Source organism: Crassostrea angulata, chromosome 2 (genome assembly GCF_025612915.1).
Source record: "Crassostrea angulata isolate pt1a10 chromosome 2, ASM2561291v2, whole genome shotgun sequence".
Taxonomy (NCBI): domain Eukaryota; kingdom Metazoa; phylum Mollusca; class Bivalvia; order Ostreida; family Ostreidae; genus Magallana; species Magallana angulata.
In genome coordinates this window covers 73,500,359-73,527,772 of record NC_069112.1, presented here as the reverse complement: position 1 = coordinate 73,527,772, position 27,414 = coordinate 73,500,359, and the positions used below count along the sequence as shown (strand labels likewise).

The window sequence follows — 27,414 nt, the reverse complement described above, 5'->3', positions numbered from 1 at the left end:
AAGCGAAAGTTAGGCTGTGTTCATCAATTTTTATTGTTACTTGTATGAACAAGATTTCCATGACTTTGTGCTACATGATATTTTCTATAGCTATTGTTTTAATGCTGAATTCTCTCCCTTGACAGTATTTACTTTTTTAAAATCTATTTTCCTTCAAAATGTTATGAATGCCTATCATAATATCCGTTCAAAACTGTTCAGAAATGTTCTCTGGAGTTATGTCTTTATAGTTACGGTGGAATAACACATCTGGAAAAAGTCACTCAAATTAACAGGACATTATTTGATAATGAAAGATATAATGATAAATAAACTGTACATATGTCAAATAAGCGAAAAATTTGCAGTTTGGGGGAAAAAAAATGAATATCTAAAATAATTATTTTAGTAAGTAACAACAAAAGCCCCCCTGTGGGATTCGAACTCGGGATGTACGGATCACAAATCCGACACTTTATTCACTCGGCTATGGAGTAAGTTGCATGTTAAAGTCGATAAAATCATTTTAATAAAACGAAATGTCGTTTCGATCAGCGGTCAGCCATTTTGTGATGATGTGTTATTCCACCTTAAGGAGATTTTAAGTCCTTACTTTAAGGTGGTATGGGACATCTGTTGATATTAATGAGGATTGAAGTGCATTGTCATTAAAATACTTTCATCGGTTACAATTAGAATGTCACCAATTTTACATTTAACCAAAATATCTGTGTTAAAAATATTTGGTTTGGCAATAATTTCAAATTTCCCAGAGTCGAACTCATGGCTTGCAGATTTGTTGTATACCTACCAAACCACTTCGCTAGGTGACAATTTTGAGAAAGAAACTATGTATCAATATATATATTTTGGTTTATTTTGATGAATAGTACGTCACAATATGGAGGTGTCCCATACCACTTTAAATCATATTGGTTCACAACCATAATTAACTGCCCTGTACAAGTATGATCAATCTAACACAAAATATATTCAACAGCAAAATATGGCATTTCATTGGAGACTTTTACAAAAATAATTTCAAATTTGCTGCATTACCTCTCATATGCAATGTCAGACAATTGTGTTTAGGTACCTTAAGACAAATAGGTCAGAAAAAAAAGATACCGTATTTTTTCTGCGTGTCTCCCTAAGCTTTATTCCACATTCAAAGTATTGAAAAAAAAAAAGATCACATTTCGAGCATTCGGCTTTGGTGTTAAATAAATATAAAGTAAGATAATACAAAATTAGGCAATGTTATATTGTGCAGCATTAGGTCTACGTACATGAATGTAAAAATATCACATTCTATTTTACATGAACAGCTTCATTCACACGACATTTTCAAGATAACATAAAATGTTAAAATAAAATACTAGTAATTGGAATGCACTTGTAAACAGTATTGAGAAATTTTTCGTCAAATTTTCATGGAATTTCTAGGTGTGGTTTTTTTTCACTCAAATCTTGATTTAACAAGATAAAAAAAGTAGAAGTGCTTCCCAGGTTTATGTATTATAGAGCTGTTGGTCCCTCTATTGTTGTATAAAAAAGGGCTTCAAACTGTATCTACAGTGAATAAATGGAATGTAAAGTTACAAATTCATAATGAGAGTATTCTTCCCATCAAGTATATAAGCCATTATAATCAGTTGTTAACAAAGCACATGATATGCAAAGGGAAATAAAGACTAATAAAAATCACATCACATGATCGAAAAAAATGTGGTCTACTTTTCCATGAATAAGTTATTCACAACCCAATTTGATCACAGAATATAAAGTTAACATGATATAATTATATACATACATAAACCAAACACAACAAGATTGTAAACGTTAAATGTATAACCAAAATCTAATCACAATTTAACTTGAAAAATGCTGAAAATTTACTGTAAATCAACTGTTATTGCTAGCTAGAAATTTTTGCGAGGTTCGGGAGAGCCTGGTTGTTGGGAATATTTCTTGCCGTGAAACAGCCATCATTGTATTATGGTTGTTATAACAAAAAAGATATTGATAGGGCTTTGTCACAAAAACAAGTTGCCGCTCAACAGTTTTGCCACTGTTCATCTCTATTTAACAAAATTTAATTTGTTTAATGTAAAGCTGTAACAGTTTCTGTAGATGAATTTATATGAACTTTAGAATTTCCATCATGTTCTACAATAAAAAATACTTCTTAACAAAGTCAGACCAACAAATTTGAAAAAGGCTCAAGAAAAATAGACAATAGGGAAAACCACAATATAAAGGGCTAAAAAATCACAACAACAAATATCTACTTATAAACTATCATTGAAAAAAATACATATAAATCACTTCTAATCTATAATTCTTTGTAAAACAAAAACTGAAAAACTTCTTAAATAATGACCCCATTCTCTAAACGACCAATCAAATCAAAGATTAAAAGAGTTCTTGGTATTGTTCTGGGTTAGGGAATATAGTTGGAACAACTACCACATAAATATGTGCTTTGGTTACAAATCTCTTCCAAAGTATTCTAATCATTAATGTAAAACTGTAAGACTGAACATCTAATAACACAGGTCAGTGATCAACATATTGATTATATCTGTTTTTCTTTAATCCTTTTTAACCTTAATGTCTAGTTATTTCATTTTCAAATTTTTTTCTTTTATGATAACAAACATACAAAACATGTATAAATCTATTATTTCTGCCAAATCAATTTCTTTTTCCCTAACATAATTGATAAAAATCAATTTTTTAAAATCCATTCTAACCTAAATTTCTGTACAGTAATTTCAATTTTTTAAATGATAACCAAACCAACACAAATTTCTAAAATGAATCATTTCTGTCAATTAATTTATATTGGTAATTTTTCTCTCATGGCTACTTTTCTTAAAATTTATCATTTTGGAGAATACTACCAGTAGTATAAACTTCATTACATAAACACTGCATTGGCAAGTCATATCAAATTGCACATTTCAAAAAAGAAAAATCATGTTATTTTTGTAGCAATAAAAAGTTCTCTTAAAAACATTTGCATTTCTGTCAAAAAATTTTTTTTATTTCCTACTGTCTTCAGCAAAAAGAAAATATTTGAAATTATGATTCACAAATTTCATAATCGAGTATTGAGAAGAAGTAGCCATGTTAATTTATCTTGTATTCAAATATAAATGAATTCCTAAATATTATAGGGCAATAATTAGAGAAATTATTAAAAGGTTTTTTTCAAATTAATATGTAAAATATAGGGAAGCTCGTTAAGGAAAAACACTCAGAATATTGACATACTATTATGCATATATGCATGTATTTAGAAGCATGTACACTAAAATATACAATCTCTCTCTCTCTCTCTCTCTCTCTCCTCTCTCTCTCTCTCTCTCTCTCTCTCTCTCTCTCTCTCTCTCTCTCTCAGACATATCTTATATTTCTCTAGATTTTGCTCACTGAACTGTTAAGATGACAGACTAGGCAGATCTTTTAGTTCCCAATGCCTTCCTTCCATACTATTCTTGCCTGTAGTTGAACTCAATGTTAGCACCACAGGATTTGAACTCAATGTATCTTTCTTTCTAACAGACACACCGATTGGATAATTGTCTCTCTAAAAACCATTATGATTGGTTAGATGATTTGTATCAACCAGAGTGATTGGTTGAATCAAAAGTCTTTTTTAACAGCTACACTGGCTGGCTTGATTTTGCTGTCCTTTGTTTTCTTGTGGTACGATTCTAGAGGTTGAATCTGATTTCTCTGCTTCAGTCTGGATATTAAAAATGTCTACAAAAAAATCATAAAGGAAAAACTGTTTTAACGTAAAGGTTATTTGTAATTATAAGGAAACAAATATTATGTTCAAAAACTACTAAACTTCCCTTTCAAAAAAAAAAATTCAACTGCAAAAAATACATTCATTTGGTTAAACTCTAGTCTGTGATGGAAAATGTGGCTAACTCTGAATGAGACAAAATCAAAATTTACATCACTTTTGTTAGCATCAGAATAATAATATTTTTGATTATTCATCATTATCGTGAAATTCAATAAATTTTAAGTATTATTTTTTTATTTTATGTCTTCTACGTAACCACCTGTTACCATCCCCAGTACTTTACCACTAGTAACAATTTTGTACTAATTTTGTTCTTACCGACTAATAAATTGTTGAAAGCCTCGCCTACATTAGATGCATCTAAAGCAGAGGTCTCAATGAAAGAGTAGCGGTACTTCTCTACAAGAAAATCAAACATGACAATTTAATTACACAGTCTAAATCATCAAAAGACATACATATGTTGCATAAAAAAATGAGAATATTGATAAAAATTCATACAATTTTTACACAGAAATTAAAGCTGTATTATAGTAAACTCTCATGATTTTATTAGAGGTTTGCATTAATTTTTGCAAAATTTCATATAAAAAAAAATGGAATAGGTCGAAGCGATAAATAGGGCGAGGTCCATATGCCAAGAAAAAAGTATCGACCTAATTTCGGAAAAATACACAACACAATAGGTCCAAGTCATCAAAAGGTATAACAAAAATGCAGATCACAACAAAAGGCCCAGAGACCACAAGTCTCATCACAACAGCAGTTCAAAAGTAAGTTTTAATATCATTGATTTAAAAATCAAAGATGGGGAAAAGGGTTGAAATGGGGGAAAGGGGTTTGAATTGGGGAGGAGAGTGCAAAGAGTTGGTATGATTTGACACAGTGGAGAGAGTGAGTAATTATGGAGATAGTGGATACAAGGCCTGGAGATGAGATGTCGGGAGGGATCAGTACCTGCCAGGAGCCTCCCCTCCTCTGTGGAGACGACCCGCTGTGACCGTAGGTCTGTCTTGTTGCCCACGATCATGATACACACACACGGGTCAGCATGTTCCTTCAGCTCGCTGATCCACTTGTCCAGGTTCTCAAACGTTGCCGGCTTTGTGATGTCATAGAGAACAAGTGCCCCCACTGCTCCTCTATAGTACCTGTGGGAGTTCAAAAGGTCAACAGTTTGGTAAAATCAGATTCATACATTTGGGAGTTCAAAGGTCGGTGATATAAAATTACAAATTGGTTTACAAATTATCCTGCACTTCCACACTAGTAATTGCACTAGACTCAACACATAAACACTAGTTATTTACACTAAATCCTTCACTTGCACAATAGTTATTGCACTAGACCCTGTAGTTACACACTAGTATTTGCACTAGACCCTGTACTTCCACACTAGTCTTGCACAAGACCCTGCACTTACACACTAGTTATTGCTCGGTATCTCTCCTGCCCAGCTGTGTCCCAAATCTGGGCTCTCACCGTCTTCCCTCGGATCTGGACATTTCTACAAAGACACAGTTTTTGATACTGAGAAGCGCTCATAGTCTCAATCAGAACAAAATTTCCCGCTTAAAAAGGTTATGTTTTTCTCTGAGCTGTCGCTACCTTCATTTACCTACTACACGAATCACCAAAGAAAGCATTTTATTAAAAAAAACATGAGGAATTAATATCCACTTAAAATCAGAACCACCTCTCATTGATTTCACTTGAATTATTTCTCTGTGTGAAAGTCAAAACTATACAACATTTTAATCACAGTTCCCAATTAAATGTTCTAACATATTTGCTAAAAGTTGAATTGGTGAGTTATATAATCATTTAGTAAAAGGACTCTATAGGGAATTCATACCTTGTAGCAAATTCCACTCCTATTGTAGTCTTACTCTCGGCATTGAATTCGTTCCTGGTGAAGCGAGACAGGAGATTCGTCTTTCCGACTCCTGAGTCCCCCACCAGTACCACTGTGTTAAAGCAAAGAACTTACAGCTTAATATATATTATATAATGTATATAATACAATACTACTTCTATTACAACTCCATAGACCATGTGACAGAGAATGGTGAGTTAAAATTAAGTACTGTATATCCCGTTTTTTTTCCCCATGTCACAAAATTTGCGAAAATGGGGAAAATCTTTAACATTTTTAATTTGCATCAGTCATTTTTTTCGCGATTTAAAAAAATTCATATAGAAAATTTTACAGGATATAATTTCTGCGTATTCAATTATTTGCAATTTAAAGGAGGTCTTAAAAAAAGCAAAAATTATATCATCGCGAAAATTACCGGATATATGGTATATAAATACATAGACAGTGTGAAGTACACACATAGAAAGAGGCCTTTGATTTTTGATACAGCTAATTATTATGTGTGACATCACCTCTTACTAATTAAATTCTTTACACAACATAGTAAAAAGACTTTTAAAGAATTATTTCTTAGCTACCAACTGACAAAAAGTTTGTACATTGAGATAAGAGAGAATTGCAAAGAAATGGCTTTAATCAAAAAGGCGCTGCAGCAGCCTGTAGGTATACCTTTCCATATAAAGTCATACTGGTCTTCAGCTCCCATGGTGATCACAATTCTTCAACAAAACTACAATTCGTCTGTCAGTGAAAAGGAATTTTTAAATCTGTAAATAAACAGTTTTACCTTTTACCCACATCGAAACAATAAAAACTACATTATGGGTTATTGCAATTTGTCTTCCATCATACAACATTATGTGATGTGTCAAAGTATCAATGTGATTATGTACACATCAATAATAAATTCAAAATTCATTTCTTTAACTTTACGAGCGTGCATGATCACTAGATCCAAAAACAATCACAACTCTGCTGATTTTCAACAGATTGTAAAAACACAACTAATGCTGAAATTGGGTTTACTTTCGGGATTTATTCCGGGTTTACAGTACTCCCAGTTTACTAGAGTGGACCCAGAGTTAACCCAAAGTAAAGCCAGAGTGGACACAGAGAGTAAACCCGATCAGACATATACCCCTGAAAACAGACCCTAACTGTGTATTCGGAATATACATGGGGCAGGAACTACAGGCAGTAAGATGGTAAGATAAAATGTGGGTCTGCTTAATTCACACTTAACTGTGTAGATTTGACCCCAAAAGGAAATCCCAAGTAAACCCAAGTTGTGTTTGTCCTAAACAATTTTGTGTTCATTTGTTTCAATCCTTAATTAGATTCCAGGTAGCATATCCATGATGTTGTCAGATGTGTACGTGGCATATAACATTACAGTACCAGTTCTCGCCAAGTACCATTTCTCTCCAGAACATTGTGACGTCATTTTCCGAATACAATTTTATGTGTTGATAAAATGACGTCACAATGCACTGGCGAGAAATGTTCCTCGGCGAGAACTGGTCGCACGCCAGTAGTCAGTACTTATGATACACAGTAAATGTTCATGACTGTTTATTAATCAACTTCCTTCAGGATTAATTTACACTAGTTTACCGTTGAAGCGAGAAGGAAGGTAATAGAATGAAGTTGCCATTAACCCAAAAGCAACAATTCAGCTCTGGTCAAGAAATCTGGACTGATAATTGAAAACAATTTGTCCTTTTGTAACCTATGCAAATCAGCTGATTTTTTCTGTTCTATAAGGAGAACGTGTTTTACCTTTTTATACAACGATGTCAGGGTTATCATATAACGGAAAATCAATTACGTTTGTCTGATCTTCTTTCATCAAGTTAACGTCATTATGTAAACATTTCCTATTTTGTTGTGTATAGTCTATCAAAATCACAAACGCGTAAAACGCACCTGTCACTTGAATATAATCAGCTCATTTAAACGAGCGTTAGTTACGTATTAAAACTGAATAAATCGCTGATACTAAAACAAGTCCCACGGGGAAAACAAGTCCTACGTAAGTCCCACGTAAGTCCCACGGCAAATGCGGCTATATATCGATATAATTATGATTGATTATGATTAAATGTGATGAAATAATATCAATTCACACAACAAAATATTTTTATAAGTTTTTATTACGGATTTATCGACGAAAAATCAAAGATGTTGGTAAAGGTAGATAACTCGTACGTATAATTCATACGGTAGCAGAAGAAATCTATATGCCCGCCGTTTAATTGATGGATAATTTTAATTTTCTCCAACAAAATAAAATCTAATAGCAGTAAAAAGTTGACTTTATATTCATTAATTGACACAAACTAAGTAAAAGTCAGGTAAGTAGAGAACTCGTACGCAGAATGCAATCGCCCGCCGAGAAAAGAGCACTCCTGCCGCTTACCTGATGGGTTATTTTAATGTTTTATATTTTCTAACTAAAAAATGATAATATTAATAAAAAAAAATTATTATGCCTGTCACTGAGGCCTTTATGATAAATTATAATACAGTGAAAGATTTGAGAACTAGTCTATACGAAACACACAAGCCTGAAGGAATGTACATGTGTACGCTTAAATTACCCTTGTCGAATAGCTACCTATATTAATGGATATGATTTTTCAGGCACGTAGCATCGTTTTTGAAAGTGGGGGGGGGGGGGCCGGGCCAGACCCATCCAAAAAATCTTGACAAGCAAAAAAAAAAAAAGGGAAATTTAAAGTTTCAAAAGTCTTCAAAATCCTAATCCGGGGGGGGGGGGGGGGGGGGGGGGGGGGGGGAGACTCAACTATACTTCCAAAAAAATTCTTCCGTACCAAAATTTTTTTCCCTCCAAATCATGAAATTCCTAATCCGTGGGGGGGGGGGGGGGGCCAACTCCATTATAATTCATTTTTTTATATGTAAATTTTAAAAAAATTGTTGCGGCGAGAAAAAGTGGGGGGCCCTGGCCCCCTTGATGCTACGTGCCTGTTTTTTCATTACCTTAGTTTTTTTTTTTTAATCAACTGTACGTACGAGGGTTGTTAGAAATTTCGCGGACAGTGATTTACGGCAAAATTACTGTGAACTTTGTAGGATGGCGTATGTTTTATTAAATGACTACCATTTGAAAATAAGTATACACAAAATCATATGAATTTAATTTTTTTCCAAAAGATACAGCGATTTTTACTTTGCGTGAATTAGATTTACGGAGCAACATTTCATATTTCCACGAAGTCAGGTGACGTCAAACAACTGAAAGTCAAACATGTTACTCTTTTTCAAAGTAAACACCTTTCAGTTCCACACACTTTTTAAGACATTTAACCGATTTATAAAATGCACGTTCATACCATTATTTGTAAAGCTTTTGTATAATGCCTTTTGTGGTATTTCGTAGATCATTTAGGTCCAAAAATTTCTGTCTACGCAGTTTCAACTTTAGATGAGGTAAATAAGCGAAATCTATAAGTGCAAGATCCCGGCTTTAGGGGGGGGGGGGGGGAGGTGCTGCAAGGGCTAAAAAAAAACACCAGTTTTTCCATCTTTAAACCTCTGTGATTCAAGTTGTAAACGTTTTTCCTATATAACAAAAAACAGTAGCATTCATATATGAACCCTTTGGTCTCCATCGGAGATTTTCCTGCGTGCACACAAAATTAAATGACGGCCCGGTGGTCCAAGATGTCCATAAATATATCAGACGTCAAAGTTTTTGACTCATTTTCAAGCGTTGTTCGTCCAAGTTCGGCGATAAAACGGTAAGAAATTCTTCAACTTAAAACTTGCATAAAACGTAATAAAAACCACCCGTTCATCCAGAATATTTTTGAGGGGTATATTCAGGTTTGTTAAGGGAGGGGATCGAGGAAATTTAATAAATTTGATTTGATCCACGGGGGCGGAACTCCAACTCCCCCTCCCCCACTCCCGAATCCCATCTAGATTTAGCTCATGAAAAGTATGTGATCGAAAATCATCTACAAAGCCAAAGAAAAATTCTTCTCCAAGTTTTTCAAGATGTAAACAGTTACTAACATTGTACAAAACTGATTGTGTATACGAAAATGTGCGTGCACTTTGCTTTAAACGTATATTCTTTCTCCATATAAATTTACTAAAATTATGAATTTTGGAGAACAAATAATTATAAAATCTGCAATGCTTACACAAGTACGTTAGCCTGTTCTTTTTCATATCTAGATCTAAGACTTTCACTGCCTAGTTCACCAAACTATATGTAAATCTTCAAGTCCTGATTTTGTTTCTAAATACAAATATTACATACGTCATTCATAAGACTATAGCAAAATTTTACACTGCAGTGTAACGAATGTAACCAGGTATATTTTGGTTTCAATTTTCAATGGAGGAAAAAAAAAGCACCCGGTACAATGTTTAACGTTGTAAAATGATTCAACACAATGGCATGGCAATCTTCTTGGTTAATATACATATGTCTGGTCTGTTTCGTAAATAATAATGAATTATACTTTTCTTTACAAAAACAATTTTGTTTTTCTGTATTTTATAAGCTTTTCGAAGATAGTAACACACATGTTTAAATGTTTATGGTTATGAATGTACTATAGAAATTATACTTAAGTTTGACTATAGTTAAAACACTGATCGATGGCTTATAACATCTTTTGATTAAGTGTTCAGTGTAAGTGTACATGAGATTTATAAGGATTGAGTGTTATTCGTCTTCAATTTCATACAGATTACATAAAGATTACATATAAGTTTTAATTGGGTGTCAGAAACTCTGATAATTCTGTTGCATGTAGCGACCTTGCTCTATCAACGGAATTAATAAAAGTGGACTGCATAGTATTTTGAAACATAACTTTTTTGTGTTTCGTAGATCTGCTCGTTCATAACTGTTATTTTTCCTAGTCACCTAAAATATTAGAGAGAGAGAGAGAGAGAGAGAGAGAGATGGGGTGGGGGTTGTGTACACGGTGTGCTTCACGGTCGTCTCCCAATATACAGGTAGGTAAAGGTCTATTGTTTCAAAACCGACAAAAAACCGTTCAATTCACACAGAATATACAAGAAACTAACACGTGTATATATACACGTGTATAGGTAGAGCCAACGATCACCAATCATCTTTGGACATGTAGCCCCCCCCCCCCCCTCCCCCTTCCACTAGCCCCAAATATTATAGTAAAGTAGTAAAGGAAATAATGAGCAAGTTATTTTGTAATTAGTACATGATTTATAGAGATAAAAAAAATACATTAATCAACGTGTTCGTGTTCAGATTGTGACAATGGTCCCGCTTCTTTTTTTTTTCTTCTTTTTTTTTTTATACAAAACTCTGCGTGTAACCGTTTGAGGGAAAGTGAAGTGAATGATTGTTTGTCGTACGAAAAACATATGCACATGTCAATAAATACATGTACATGTATATACATTAAAAAATAAATAATATTTGGTAATGCAGCCATGCATTATTCTTGCATTATTCTTGACTTTCTTTTTATCAGGGGCGTATATACTTAGTATAATTATACGTCCCTGTTTTTATCAAACGTAAAACATTTCTCGACCTTCGATTCATTCTGTTCAGTGTGATTCATTAAAATTGTCGGAATGACATTTTGCTTTTCGAACATTTAGAATGTGAATGTTGCAGTGGAACTCTTACCGACTCGCTACAAAAATATTAAAATGTGTCTATCAGTTTGAAAATGATTGATATATTGGCACAGATTTTTTGTGCATGTCCTATAGCTATTTATTTATTTTCCTACACATTCAATCCCGTTTGCTTGATAGTTTTCTCTATACACTTATTTTAATTGTATTGAAAAAATACATGTACTAGAACAGTTAAACGCAGGTTCAACTACATATAAGTATTTTTCTCTCTCGATGTTTGTATGGTTTTTCCGTTCATGAAGAGAGAAATAAAGAGAGAGAGAGACAGAGATGGATGGAGAAGACGGAGAAAGAGATGAAGTGAAAGAAGGAGGGAAGACAAAGAAAGAGAGAAAGAAATGCATGTTTATAAATATACATACTTGTATACATATACGCTTGTGTGATTCTAGCAGTTATTATGAATAATTCGATAAAATTAGAAGTCGAAAACATTTATTTCAGTAGAAAGTTACTTTTAACATATGTATAGATTTCCATAGGTTTCCGAATAAATTGGGAGAATATAATGGAAATCTCGAGAAAACAGCTAGCTTGATTCCTTGCTGAAAATTGACAAGCAAACAACTACATATTTATACATGTTTTCAAAGCCTTCTCTTTTATCATAAGGGTTTCGAAAAATATGACGATCTCTGCTGGTTTCTATTTTTGACACACGATTTTTCATTCATTCATCATTCTTTTTTTTTCTTTTTTCTTTTTTTGAGATGCAAGATTTTTTCTTTGACTTTTAGGAAGATTTTCACCACTTACAGACTTTTCATGAGCTGATCTAGATGGGATTCGGAGGATGGGGTGGAATCCCCCCCCCCCCCCGAAAAAAAATCAAATTTCGTAAATTTTCATCGTAAAATGACCAAAAATATGCCCCGACCCCCTCCCCCGACAAACCTGAATACCCCCCCCCCCACCCCCAAAAAACACTCTGAATGAACGCATGGTTCTGTCATGTTGTAAATTTTGAATTTACTGGGTGGGTGTAAATACAAAATTTCCAACATGTGTAAATTTTGTATTTAAACCCACCCAGTAAATTCAAAATTTACAACATGACAGTTCTTAGAGAGAACAGAACTGGGTCAAACTTAAAAGGAGTGATATACGGACTAAATAAAACTCGTATCACCCAACTTCATGTAATATAATAAATTAATCACAGCAATAAGTAAACTTCTCTTCTGAACATAATCATAAAGCAAAATGTTAACTTTACAGCCATCTGAAATAATTTACAAATAAAATAACATAACTATAAATGGCAGGCGTGCATTTTAAATCCACAGTCGTAAGAATTCTGTGTTAGAGTTTTCCCTTTATTTTTAAGTCATTCGCGCTTTTTTTTTTCTAAATTTGCGTAAAAAAATTAATAATTTTATCTATGCATTTTTTAGTACAATGAAATAAAAGACTAACATACCAAAAAAAAAAAAATTTAATAAATAAAATAAAAAAAAATAGCAATTAGTTGTTTAGATTTATGGATTCTGCGGAATTTTTTTTTTACTTTCATGATTTTTACTAATTTATTGAGTGTTAATCAATAAATGTGGTATTTTTTTCATCAATATTAATATGATCATTTTTTAAGTTAGAAAATAAAAGTAAAACATTAAGATCGCCCATCAGGTAAGCGGCAGGTGTGCTCTTTTCTCGGCGGTGAATGCATTCTGCGTAGGAGTTGTCTACTTACCCAACTTTTACTTAGTTTGTGTTATTTAATGAATATAAAGTCATTTTTTATTGCTATTAGATTTTATTTGGTGAAAGAAAATTTGAATTATCCATCAATAAACGGCGGGTAGGCCCTATACCATGTATACAGATTTCTTCTGCTGCCGTATGAATTCTACGTACGAGTTATCTATCTTTACCAACACCTTTGATTTTTCGTCGATAAATCCGTAATAAAAACTTATAAAAATATTATGTTGTGTTAATTATGATTATTTTATCACATTTAATCATAATCAATCATAATTATATCGATATATAGCCGCATTTGCCGTGGGACTTACGTGGGACTTGTTTTCTCCGTGGGACTTGTTTTAGTATCACCCGAATAAATAGCCTGTTATTCTTAATAGTTTTCAAAAGAAAATAACAGGCACGTAGCATCAGGGGGGGCCAGGGGGGGCCTGGCCCCCCCCCCCCACTTTTTCTGGCAGCAACAATTTTTTTAAAATTTACATATAAAAAATAGATTTATCATGGAGTTGGCCCCCCCACTTTTTTGGGGGTATTTAAAAAATTGATATGAAAAAGGGAAATGAGGAGTAAAATGGAAGTTATATACTTCGCCCCCCCCACCCCCCCCCCACCCCCCACGGATTAGGATTTTGAAGATTTTGGGAAAGTTAAAAAGTTATAATTTTCCTTCTTTTTTTTTTTTTTTTTTTTTTTTGCTTGTCAAGATTTTTTGGATGAGTCTGGCCCCCCCCCACTTTCAAAAACGATGCTACGTGCCTGAATAATAAATTATATATTTTTCTTTTTAGAATATAAATTGTCACTTCAAATGTGTTTCGATTGTTGTATTTTCGTACTTTCCTCTCGGATTACTTCGGCATAGATTAATGAGACGAGAAAAGTTTCGAACTTTGCAGCACTGTCTGCTCGTCCGGCGGTCTGCAAACTTGATCATCATTTGTGTGAAACCTTATTCACTTCTGAAGAATGCATTCATCATAAACCAAGTAATAATTGTATGGTTGAATAATTTTTAACTGACGAGTAACATTAATGTGTATTTACGCAGTGTCGGCTTGAATGGCGACCTTAGCTAGAATTTCCTTCAGTCTTATGTGATTATGAAACTATATCCGTAATTAAGTTAGACATGCAAATTACAACAACTTATGAATTACAGTAATTTATTTCAACAACTGTTGAAGCAGATTTCTTTTTCTAATTTGTTTCATATTTACTCAGTTACTGAATTACCTTTTCAGGGTTAAGTACTGACTGTAAAGTTCAATACATCACATACAACTTCAGTGATGTAAACAACTGAGGTAGCGTCTAAGTGGAATATCTCTGTTATCATAATGTTTGCAATTCCAAAGACTCGCCATGTTGCTCCACATGCGTTGCAGTGGACGTCAAAGCAACGAAACATTTGCTCATCAGCCAATTCGTATTGCATGCACCAAAAGTTGCAAGCAGTGAATACTACATTAGTACCACAGAACTCATATTTGAAGAATGTTTTAATATGGAGAAAAACAAGAAGAAATTGGCATTGGTTTTCAGTGAAATACTTTTCATCCTGTGGTAGTGATGGTAGTGGAAATAAACAGAACAGAAGGGGTAGATCTACGGTCTGTAGATTGTCCGTGTCTGACCACCTACCCCGACCCAGTCCACCCTGGAGAGTCCTGTTCTTTGGAACAGACCATTTCTCCCTGAAAATGTTGAAGACGTTGAATGAAAATAGGTATGCTATCAATCCCCATATGTTCCCAGGCCAACTGCATCTACTTTAATTTGCCTAAATTTCTTTAGGAAAAAACATGTTTTAGTTGATATCTTCTTAATATGATCAAATTTTGTTTTCTAAAAAATGGAGTCAATTTCCTAGTTTGGTGTCCCCTATTGCATATATGCAATTGTATTTGCTAAGAAGTTCACACATTATTATTATTTTTCAATTTTTGCCAAGTACATATACTAAGTCTAGATGATAATTAGTATTCCCAATGTAAACATGGTAAATGAGGAGTTGTTATTGCTATGACATTATTTGTGGGTAAAGAAAGTTTTTGCGTCATGTTTTTGGATTAAAAGAATTTCAAAAGAACATGGAACACAAAGATTTGGCTCTTGAATATTTTTACTTACAAAAATTAAAATTTATAATTTCAATGGTACAAATGAGACTGAGGCATATATATTGTCTTAGGTTGGTTCCTTTTTAGCGATATTTTCTTTGAATCCTTATCATCGAAAACCCACAGCCATTCTTGCACAGAGTACGGTAAGCGTTTGGGAGACTGGCTATGGTTTTTCGATGAAGTTGAATCAATAGTAAAAATGGTATGTTGTGAAATATACCAGTAAAAGCCCCAAAAGTTCATGTCTGAACAGTGTGGTCAAACATTATAGGTTACAGAATGGCAGTGACAGACTGGTCGACACTCTGGAGGTGGTAGCTACTAACAGAACGGACACAGTGGTGGGTATACATCTAAATAAAGGGTCACGGTCAATGCTTTGTCATTATACAATGAACATAAAGAACACCTAGTTAAAGAGATGAATAAGAAAAAAACCTAATCTCCTAAAAATACTTGTTTTTTTAACTGATAGATACAGCTCTAGAAATCTTAAAGGAATTGCAACATGTTGCTAATGTTATTAGTGTATACCATAGTTTATTATGAATACAAGGTACAACATAAATATGCAATGTCACAAGCAAGGATTTAGAAACGAGTAATCACATAATATATTAATCCGTTTCCTTAGATATAATTTACAAATTTTAAATCATTGATGTGCCCAGGATGAACTGTCTTTGAAAGCATGTTTATGAACAATTATTGGCTAAACTAACAGGTGCTAATGTTATTGAGGCATAGCCTTCTTGTGGGCTGATTTCTCCACCATTTCAAAATACCGTTACACTACAGTCTTTGTTTTAATCGGTCTAGGTCCCCGTGCGGCGGTACGCCCAGGAGCAGGGACTGAGGATCCTAGACTGGCAGCCCACCCTCAACCCCCTGGACTATGATGTGGGAGTGCTGGCCTCATTCGGCTTCCTCATCCCCTCCAAGGTCATTGACATGTTTCCTTAGTAAGTAGAATTTTTTTCTACAAAGATTGCTATATAGCTCTGTGTAGCTAGCTACTGTTAGTTAGTAGGTAGCTAGCTACAGTCCAGCTAAGTGTTGCAGGTAACTGCTGACTCTCCTCAAATAAAAGTTCATGTATCAGAGTGCATGTATATTGATATTTTTTACTAATTTAAAAGAATAAGGATACAACCTGTGAAACTGGCTTGTTTTATTGTTTTAGGTTGATTTAAGTAACTTTGTAGTAATTTATTTTAATTGGGTGTTGTACCTGTTGTTTCAGTGGTATATTGAATGTCCACCCGAGCCTGTTACCCCGATGGCGAGGTGCCTCACCGATAGAACACACAATCTTATATGGCGACACGGTGACGGGGATCTCAATAATGGAGATCAGACCAAAACAGTGAGTGTTAGATTTTCTCAACCCCCACTCCACCCTTAAAAAATGACCTCTTGGTAGCTTTGAAAAAAATATTTCAATTATTTAGCCATTTCAGTTCCTGGCAATTATTGAAAGATTTATTGTAGGAAAGGAAAGGATAACTTATTATTATACATATTTAATGCAGGAATTCAGATACTCTTTTTTTGTGTGTCAGCAGGTTGATTTTGAAGTATCAAAGACTTTGATTGAGATTTTAAATTCAAGTTTTAGAAAGCAAGATTGAATTTTGCATTAGAAAGTTGATTCAAAAGCCTTGTATGAAAACAACATTTTATGTTTGCAATATCTGTAATTGAAAAGAAACATCTTGATTTATTGTATGTAGGTTTAAGAAAACAGGAAATGAAAAACATATACTGATTTTGGTAAAGTTAACACATTTTTAAACCTGCATAAATTTGAAGTTGTTTATTCGTCCCTTTTATTTACAGTTTTGACATAGGCCCCATCCTTCTTCAGAAACAATATCCTGTACCAGACAGGATTACTGCCTCTGATCTGAAGACCATGATGGCAGAGCGAGGATCTGAAGTGGTGAGTTAAATCAAAATTATGTTTTGTTTTAAAATATGCTATTAACTAGACCCATACAATTATGGATTTTTAGCTCTCGGAGCCATACTCCCGGCATCGGCGTCCAGACCTGGTTAAAGTTTTTGTTGCAGATCCTATATTTATGTTATTACTTGTCCTATACTCACCAAACTTGAATGGATGCATCTGGACCTACTTATGGACTTTTTCATTTTTGTATCTTTATGATGGCTTTATTTTTGCATATTGCTTTGTTTTGCATAAGTCACATGTGTTGACATAGTAAATAAACGTGACATGTACATGTAGTTTTCTACAGTTAGTCAAATCGAGTGATACAATAAGATATGGAATTTTCTCTGTAGATGATGGAGGCTCTGTCCAACCTACCGGAACTCGAGCGACGTGTCATTGAACAGAGCGCTGTAGGGGTCACCTATGGTATGTGTGCATTCCTGTGTGTGTGTATGGGTGTGTGTGTATAGCCCTCAATTATCAAACAAACAGTCTCAACTCTCTGGAATGTTAACTTTGCAACTGTGCAATGGCTTATGTTGTGATCCCATTCAAAGGGAGTCCATGGCTCTCACCTGTTTAACACCACGAAAACTAAAATAATCACTGACAGATCCTATGTGCTTTGAGAAGGACTTAAAGGGACATGGTCACAATTTTAGTTAAATTTTATTTTTATTCTTTTATCATTTAAAATGCTTTAGAAATGCATTTCTAATGATCAACCAAAATTTGAGTATGAGTCGTAAAGTTATAAGCAAGATACAGGGCTCCTAATTCTTTGTCATGTAAACAAGGCTCGTGCCCTGTTTTTGTTTACAGTAGTGCAATAAACCAGTAAAAGTTCTTATTTAAGCTGATTTTTCTCTCTTCTAATTTGTTTTAAGTATATAAATAAATAATTTGTAGCGTTTATCATATTCAATTTAGGTCTAAACCTTAAAATTTTACTTCAGCCTTCAAAATGTAAACAAAAGCTTTGTTTAAATGAGAGAATTGTGAGCTTTGTATTTCGCTTTTAACACAGCAAATGACACTGAAATTTTGGTTTACAATTAAAAATGCCCTACTGGAGCCTTGTAAACATTAAAAATGAAAATATATTTTTTGACCAAAATCATGACCATACCCCTATCATTGAAAATTTGTTAAATCTCTTAGTATGTGCATAGTGATTGACTTCAATAACTTTTAACAAGTTGACTTAAGTATACATATATACAGTTTGAATAAAGTGAAATAGACTGAGAGAGAGAGAGAGAGAAGGAGGGATAGAGAGTCCTTATATTTTAACATACAATCTCATGGTATTTGCTCCACACAAACTGACTTCTGCACATGTAAGCCAATCAAGTTCTAAACATGGTATGCAGAAATTCCATGTTGCATGAAAACAAATAGATAATTTTTAATTTTCTGCTTCCAGCCAAAATTTTAGCAACAGACCTTTATCCAAGATCTGAATATCTGACAGTTGCCTCCCATAGACTTATGATAGTTTGCTCTCTCTGTTGTTGTTTGTCCTCTGTCATATCTGAGAGTTGCCTTCCTTAGATTACTGTTGTTTGCTCTCCCTGTTTCAGCACACAAGCTGTCTCGCCGCGCCCTGTACGTGGACTGGGAGAACCAGAGCTACAGCAGCATCGACCGGCAACGCAGAGCTCTGCAAGAGATTGTGAGTAGATTTCATGGAACCAAGAAAACATAGGCCATATCGCTATTCCTGATTTCCTGTTTGATGTCCTTATAAATGTTGAAGAATTTTGATATAAGGTTGAACTGTGATATCTCAAGCACTGATATCTCAAACACTGATATCTCAAATACAATAGATATATGCTGAAGTGATTCATAAGTTCCAACCACTTAATTTTCAACTATTTTACCCAAGATATCTCAAATACTTGCATATCTTGAAGTTTTTAAATAAACCCATCTAGTTTGAGATAACAAAATTTGACTGTAGTTGTTAACCAAAGGCCATCTTATTATTAGGAGGGGCTGAGGACTGTATTCAACAACACCAAGATCAACCTGCTGGATCCGTGTGATTTCCATGCCCTCAACTCAGGTATATCTGTACATACACTCAAAACTACTGTACACTTCTGTGCTCCATTGCCAGTCTTTGAAATATTGTGAAATCATTAGAATTCATCATGGTGGTTCAATTTCTATTGATTTCATGGGTACCCAAGAACTATTAATTTACTGCCTCAATTTAACATGACATGTCATAATGAATCATAAATCATGCAAGTGTATATCTAAATATATTTAGGTCCTTATGAAGAACCTGTGAAAAACTGGCAAAATTAACCCCTACAAATTTTATTGATTCACTTACATGTACTGTTGTGTTTAACTTTTAGTTGCTATTTCTTTATATGTGTGGAACTGTTTACATTTAGTGGTTTTACATACGAAATCCTTATCATATATATGTAAAGTAACAGCACCAATAATTTCCGTGAATATTCAGTATCTATAGCTTACCCTGCCTTACAAATTCTTCAAACAGCAGTAAAATGTTACTACAGTAAAACTCGTTTAGTACGAACACGGATATAGCGAATTATCAGATATAGCGATGTTTTTGAATTCCCAGTAAAATTCTTAACAAATATTAGTAAAATTTTACGGTTCTAACGAATTCAATTATAACGAATTTACGGATATAGCGAACTCATTTTGAGTACCGTATAGGTGAATAATTATGAAATTTAACACTTTTGTAACGAATTTCTTTACAGTTAAAAAAGTTTGCACTACTATTTAACATAAAAGTTTGAATGAGTTTATTTTCATAAATATTTTTCAATTCATAATCTGATTATCAAAGTAATGTATTTTTATTTTAAGCCTAAATTAACAAGATTATAGTCTGGTGGAAGAAAACATATATATAGTGAATTCGCTGTAGTTATTATTACGAATTCGTTATACGGATATAACGAATTACGGATATAACGATATAAATCCATTGGTCCCTAGTACTTCGCTTTAACCGAGTTTTACTGTAGAATGTCAATTCACTCAGTATTATAAGGTAGTAAGATTATAAATCTTTATAGAGTATCTAGCAGAGTTGGGGTCAATTACTTTGAAAAGTAATTAATTACTTTCAAATACATTGACAATTTTATCAATTACTTGCAATTACAATTACATTGATTTTTTAAAATGTAATTAATTACTCTCAATTACTTTGATAAATGTAATTAATTACATTTCAATTACTTGAGTTTTATTTTTTTAAATCTTGAGAACATATACATATATTAAAGACATTAAGATATACAGGGCTTAATGTAGATTTGATTTGAACATATTTTATTGTGTAAGTAACACAAAAGGATCGGAAACAAGTTCTTACAACTTACAAGTTCCTCTCCTAATGATAATACATACAATATATACAATTGTCATAGTACATGTAATATTACATGTTACTTATAGTTATTGACTTTATAATAATTAAATTCATGGACATACATTTACAAAGTAATTGCAAATATATAGTATAGTTAATGTACAGTATAGAAAGCAAAAGCAAAAAGGAATTTAATTATTAAATCTTCCAGACTCATTAATGAACTTTTGAACTGCTGAAAAAATAAAGCAGTTTGTATTGTAAGACAAATTGTCACTACCCCAAAGAAGCAAATGTGAGTTAATTAAAATTGTTTCATCAAGCCTATTAAAAAGTAATTCAAAAAGATTGTTTCTTGCATTTACATAATTCTTGCATACAAAGAAAAAGTGATAAATATCCTCCTTTTGACCACAAATACAATTGGGTGATTCAATAATGTTTCTTCTATACAGATCATAATTCAAAATACAGTTGTGTCTCAACTTGGTATGTAAAATATTAATAGTGCGTTTACCAAATGAAAAATATTTTGGAGGTTGAGGAATACTTTCAGTAATGTTTTTCTTGAATATGTTGAGAGACGTTGCTTCCCTAACTTCTAATTTGAGAGAATTCCATTTCCGAATGGTGTCAGGTACAAAAGATTTTTTGTAAAGTTCTAATCTGCTGATTGGAACACTATAATTTTCGCTATTTCTTGTGTGATATTTTGAGACATTTTTTGTTACGGGAGGAATAATATTGCTCAAGTACTCAGGTACTTGATTTGTATGAATTTTAAACATGGTTATTAATTTAGCCTTATTTCGTCGACTGACCAGAGATTCCCAGCCAGTTTCTGTGTAGAGAGAATCTGTAGATGCTAAAATGGGTAAACCAGTAACAATCCTTGCAGCACTTAATTGAACTTGTTCTAATCTCTCCATGTCAAACATATTGCAACCGTCCCATACTACAGAAGCATATTCAAGAACTGGTCTAATAAACGTGATATACATTTTTGATAAATTAGTTCTACCTAGAGTAAACTTAAGTTTTTTCAAAAGTCCTAACTTTTTGTATGCACTGTTTACTATATTATTAATATATTGAGACCAACTTAAATCATTAGAAAAAAGTAAACCAAGATGTCTGTGGGTTGAAACATAGTCCAGTTGACACCCTTGAAAAAATAACTTAGGAAATTCTTCTACATGTTTCTTAGTGAAAAAAACAGCTTTTGTTTTAGACGGATTAAATTTCAATAACCACTTGTCAGACCAATCGCTGAGAATTTTCAGATCATGGTTCAATACAATTTCAATGTTTTTAGTATATAAATCACAATGCTGTAATGAATTATCATCAGCATAAAGTCTACAAAATGATAACATATTCGTTGCTACATCATTAATGTAAATAAGAAATAAAAGTGGTCCTAATACTGACCCTTGTGGAACACCAGCATTGATACATAACGTTGATGATAACTTGTTTTTGTACATTACCCTTTGTGTTCTATCACTTAAGTAACTTTTAAACCATTGTAAAAGATGCCCACTTATACCATAAGTTTGAAGTTTAAAAATTAGGGCTTCGTGCCACACCCTGTCAAAAGCTTTAGACAAATCACAAAAAATCATACAACACATTTTCCCATCTTCTATACTTTTGACAATGCTATGATATGTTTCTAATAGTTGGAATACCGTGGAATGGCCAGGCAAAAAACCTGCCTGGTATTTATAGAATAAATTATTTTCGTGAAAGAAATTATAAACGTGCTTAAAAATTATCCTTTCCATAATTTTGCTGACACAGCTTAGCAGGGACACCGGTCTGTAGTTACTTGCAACAGATGGATCATCTTTCTTAAAGAGCGGTAGAACATGAGCTATTTTCCAATAATTTGGAAATGAATTTTCAACAAGTGATTTGTTAAAAAGCATACATAAAGGTTTTGAAATGGAAAATTTTGTATATTTCAACATTCTATGACTAATATTATCAGGGCCAATAGCTTAATGTACGGTTATTTTTTTAAAGGTTGTATAGTTCAGTTCAGATTTCTTGAAAATTTTCTTTAACATTAAATTCATTAAGTACCATTGAGTTCATTTTTGGTTCTGAATAATATTTTCTCTATAGTGAATTTATTTTTATTCACATATTAAACTATGTTTATTGAGAAAGAACAACTTTTCGCAGTACAGCATATCAGTATATAAATAAAAATTGCTATAATTCACAAGAATGAGATATTTTGATTCCCTTGAGTCTAAAATCAGTTCAGTTCAGTCTAAAATCAATTGGGGTTCTTGGGTATTGGAGGAGTTCACACCTCCACAAAATTAGATATTTACCTATTGCTCTGGGCAGTGTGTCATACTGTATAAACATACGAAACATTATGGGACATTTAATTATTGTATAAACAAAAGTCCATGCCAAACATGTATAAAATCTATTTATCATTATATGACACCTTTATTATATCTTAAACTTGGAGAAAAGTAATTGAGATGTAATTGAAAAGTAATTGAAAATACAAAATATTTTTGGAATGTATTTAAATACATTCAATTACTTGTAATTGAAGACAGACTCAATTACCAATTACTTTCAATTACTTTGAAAAATGTAATTAATTACACTCAATTACAAATACTTTTTTCAATTACCCCATCCCTGGTATATAGATTTCATTGATATTCCCATCCCATCCTACTCAACTCATCCCACTTCACCCAAATCCCACAATAGTTAATTGCTGTACAAGATGAGAAGCATGTCAGCTTATCTGATTATCTTTCTACAGTATATGTGATACATTTTTGGTTTTGTTTGACAGATCCCAAACTTGAGAACTCGGTGCTGTGGAAATATGGCCACCCCAGCGCGGAGGTGACCCCTGGATCCCTGTTCTACAGTAAACCTCTCAAACATCTGCTGGTCAAGTGTCAGGTGTGTGTCTCCTCTCTCTCTTTCTCATTCTATGTCTCTCTCTGTCTATCTTTCTCTCTCTCTCATCTTACTATTCTAAATCTCCTTCCTCCCTCCCTCCCCAGGTACAGTTGTCTGCCCCAAAACTTCATTGTTCATCATATCAGTTACACAATTGAAATTGTTGGAGTTTATATACATGTACATACGATCTACCGGTATTAGGATACTGTATGTGATGGCACATATGACTTTTATTGGATGAGTTGTTTGTGTCTATTTCCAAGCCTTGGAGAGGGATAGAAAATCAAATGAAATTGCAAAAAAAAATCATGTAGCTTCATAAATCGTGATTCTTTACATGTCACATGTTTTTACATGAAAACCCCTTACTATGCTTTATTCATCTTTTTATAGAGTCTGAAACGGATGTATTTCAAACTATAAATTGTGATTTTGATTTTTCATACAATTTTGTCCTTCAATCCATAGGATGGATGGACAGGGTTTGGAACCATCAGAATAAAGAAGAAACTGAAGGCGGTGGATTTCCACTGCGGATATCTGCTGGAAAATCCAGATCCACGATTCAAGACGGTGGATAACGGAATCAAGTTTAACCTTGACCTTCTGTCCCCGCGACCTCTACATAGTGATACAATTCCAGTGGATGTCAGGGAAGGGTGGTTTACGGACTTAAAAGTGGGTCATGGTGGATAAACAGGGTGGGTAAATTAGATCATGATGGATGAAATAGGTCATGATGAATTAAAAAGGTCATGGCAGAGAAAATAGGTCATGATGGATGGATGAAATATGTCATGATGAATGAAATAGGTCATGGTGGATAAAATAGGTCATGGTGGATAAAGTGTGTCACTGTAGAGAAGGTGGATAATGACATAAGATATTGATGTTAGTCCTTGATAACAAAAATACGTATATATATATAGGTACTTGTACCTGATGTTTAAAGAAACTGACAGGATCCACTTGAACATCATTTAGTTTTTTACTCCACAATACACCCAGAGTGGTATTGATGATTTTTAAAGTTTGTTGATACTATTGTATTAATTTATTGATATCGTAACGAATGGATTCTATATTGTTTAAGACAGAGTACCATAACAACTGATTTCTGATTTGTTGTTTATGTGAGTTAATGCATTATATTAGGTCTCAAACAAAAATCTTTAATTTACAGGGGGTGTCGGATTTACTTGCAATAAACTGCTCTTATAATTAATGCTGATTGTGAGAGTGACTGTTAGAAATCAAGTGATTTATTATGCATTATCCATTGTCAAACTGCATGTATATCTGTGATAAAAAGAAGTGTAATAAATTGATGAAAAGATGTTACTTTGTTGTTGTGATATTATTAATACTGACAGTTTATCAGACCAACGTAAGTTCTGAATAAGTCAATTGTGCCTGGATTGAAATGAATCTTAATTTGGACAATTTGATGGAAGGAGAACGCACCAATAGTGCAGCTGAACTTATGAGCTGATCCAAAAAAGTGGGTAGGGTAGAGAAACAATGTTTGCTGATGTTTTCCAGAGTGGACCGAGTATGTTGTTACATTTGTTGGTGTTGTCCAGTGACTGTTTTTTGGTAACTTTACTAATTGAATTAATATCATATTTTTTAATTTTCTTGAAGTTCAAGACCCTCCTGACCCTTTCATTATAAATCTATGCATTGGAAAAATACTGCAAAAGGAGTTTCACTTTTAAATTTAATTAACTTATCTGAATAGTTTGTACAATAAGTTAGCATGGCATATATATAAGTAATACTGCAGTGTGGTACTGGGGTGGGGGGCTGGCTATATGGACCATCATGATATCGGCCTTGGTAGATCAGTGGTAGGGCTGGTTCCTGACTAGAGTTGCAGGGTCCCAGGTTTGGTTTCCGGTCCATCCATATATTTTCATTGTATTTATGTGCTCATTCCTCCTTTCCTTATACAACACCCATAGTAATGTAACTCGGGCACCTACAGTACTGATCAGACCCAACCTATCCCGAGGGTATATCCCAACTAAACCCTGGGTTTACTTTCAGAGTTTACTTGGGGTTTACTCAAGGTCTACTCTTTGAAAATTTGTGTCCATGCAATTAGTTGCATTGGGGTTTATACTTTGAGTCCACTTGGGGTTTAATTTGGGTTTAGTCACGGATTGCTTTTGGGGTCCTATTTTATAAAAATTTAAATATGTGAAGTAGACCCGTCTTTTATCCAACTATCTTACTGCCTGTTATTCTCTGTAATTGGTTGGGTTTACTGTACGTAGCATATATTATGTTCAAGCACTCTTTTTAGGGAGCATGTATAAAAGTTATTGAACAACTTCGCTTAATTTCCCTTGTTCCATGGTTGTCTAGGAGAGGGTAGTTCGAAATATCTGACGTTTTCCTGGCCTTTTTAAAGATTTTAAAACGTCAACGAGATGGTAGCGAGTACACGTGCCCTCATTCATATGTATGTCATGTCTGTGACACCTCAAACCTGATACGCAAATCCCCCTGTGAAAGTGCATGTGGTTTTCTTTAATAAATGAAGATAGAAATATTGCATTTTTCAACAAATGCGCCATGTATATGTAAACTTGCGTATTTAATTTATGGAATTTACCGCTCACACCACCTGGAAATTTGTATACAAACGTGGCCCCGATATTGCATACCGTACACGTATAACGCCACATGCTCAGACGATCGCTTCAGATTTTTTAATATGATTATATATTGATGAGAAATCAAATAAACTGATGATAAAATGTGGTATTTGGATCTGAAAGATCATATGTTGTTTTCATAGTCAGTTCGACATACGAAATCCCCCGTGAGAATTTTCTAGTAATCCTCCCATATTAGGAAAATTTTGACTTCCTAATATGGGTGACCTCCAAATATGGCGTTTCCATTCATTATATATGCTGTACATCATATGCAAAGAAATCCACTTTAGAATTTTGATGTTCTCTTATACTTTGAATGAAAAAACACGTTGATTTTGATATTATTTTATGATAATAGGTATATATATGTTATTCACATCATGGGTTATATAGCGCCACGTCATCAAATATTTGTTTACACAATATGGGAGACCATTGGCCTGAATATTACGCAAACGCTTTCAAGGATTATGTCAACAGGTCAAAGTGATGATGTATGTATATATATATATATATATATATATATATATATATATATATATATATATATATATATATATATATATATATATATATATATATATACACGGTCTAATTATTTGGTGTTGTCATAAATTACATGTATTCTTGTAACAAAACGTTCCATCCCGTTGAGATTTCCTTTGTATGAAGTCCGGAACGAACAAGATACGTCTGGTCAAAAGTGGATACATGTATTTAACAAGTCAGGCCAGGGACGTATATACGTCCCTGGTCAGGCGTTCGATGAGATAAAATATTCTTATAGGTCCTAAAATCATTTCTTATTACTATTGGATAACATTCATATTTGCATATTGATCATATGCTCGAAAAATTGAGCCTAGTGATGTGTATCTTCTACTTTTCATGTTTATTTCGACATTTTATCCTACTTTGGTCACGTGTTCAAGATCACAACTTTGTCTCGTGACAAATTAAAATTCATAGTCATATTTATCGGAATGATTGATGAAGATTTTTTTTTAATGTTTTCTCTTAAGTAAAAATAAATCAGGAGCTAAAGGAAAAAAAGATTCATTGTATTGCGTGCAGAATGTGTTTGAGTTGGAGGAATTCTGTCCTAAGAACGTGTCTACATATTGTACGTGGCTCTCAAACAATGCAATCGACATCTTGCGAAGGAAATGTATTTCTTGTGCTAAGTTATTCACATATGGTATAATACTACATTGAAAACGATAACGGCCGGTTGTGCAGTATACTTATATATATATTAAATCTCACACCACTCATTGATTGC

The 27,414-nt window shown here is 33.4% G+C and overlaps 2 protein-coding genes across 3 annotated transcripts; one reads left to right on the top strand and one right to left on the bottom strand.

Annotated features, from left to right (window-relative positions):
* Positions 1-15: 15 nt before the first annotated feature.
* LOC128172179 (ras-related protein Rab-11B-like) lies at positions 16-7,619 on the bottom strand. Its single transcript, XM_052837963.1, has 7 exons — positions 7,461-7,619; positions 6,351-6,448; positions 5,658-5,769; positions 5,226-5,309; positions 4,760-4,953; positions 4,121-4,201; positions 16-3,750 (listed from the first exon to the last, which is right to left on the bottom strand). Exons 2-7 carry the CDS (start codon positions 6,385-6,387, stop codon positions 3,644-3,646), a joined length of 615 nt encoding a protein of 204 aa, XP_052693923.1. The 5' UTR covers positions 6,388-6,448; positions 7,461-7,619; the 3' UTR covers positions 16-3,643.
* Positions 7,620-13,912: 6,293 nt separating this feature from the next.
* LOC128172164 (methionyl-tRNA formyltransferase, mitochondrial-like) lies at positions 13,913-24,803 on the top strand. Of its 2 annotated transcripts, none has more exons than XM_052837943.1 (11): positions 13,913-14,050; positions 14,306-14,790; positions 15,459-15,528; positions 16,007-16,149; positions 16,431-16,553; positions 17,027-17,129; positions 17,495-17,570; positions 18,728-18,819; positions 19,140-19,215; positions 23,351-23,463; positions 23,935-24,803. In XM_052837943.1, the coding sequence occupies exons 2-11, from the start codon at positions 14,402-14,404 to the stop codon at positions 24,160-24,162; spliced, it is 1,413 nt and encodes a 470-aa protein (XP_052693903.1). In that variant the 5' UTR covers positions 13,913-14,050; positions 14,306-14,401; the 3' UTR covers positions 24,163-24,803. The 2 variants fall into 2 exon arrangements, with proteins under 2 accessions (XP_052693903.1, XP_052693902.1); XM_052837942.1 differs by having other exon boundaries at positions 13,937-14,059.
* The last annotated feature ends 2,611 nt before the right edge of the window (positions 24,804-27,414 follow it).

Bases quoted from the DNA above. Each gene is read 5' to 3' on its own strand.
- LOC128172179 (XM_052837963.1), bottom strand. From the start codon at position 6,387: ATGGGAGCTGAAGACCAGTATGACTTTATATGGAAAG. The intron at 5,770-6,350 runs GTATACCTACAG...GCTTTAACACAG, and splicing joins GTATGACTTTATATGGAAAG to TGGTACTGGTGGGGGACTCA. The intron at 4,954-5,225 runs GTAAGTGCAGGG...GAACTCCCACAG, and splicing joins TACCGAGCAATAACTAGTGT to GTACTATAGAGGAGCAGTGG.
- LOC128172164 (XM_052837943.1), top strand. From the start codon at position 14,402: ATGTTTGCAATTCCAAAGACTCGCCATGTTGCTCCACATGCGTTGCAG. The intron at 16,150-16,430 runs GTAAGTAGAATT...CTGTTGTTTCAG, and splicing joins GTCATTGACATGTTTCCTTA to TGGTATATTGAATGTCCACC. The intron at 19,216-23,350 runs GTATATCTGTAC...TTTGTTTGACAG, and splicing joins TTTCCATGCCCTCAACTCAG to ATCCCAAACTTGAGAACTCG.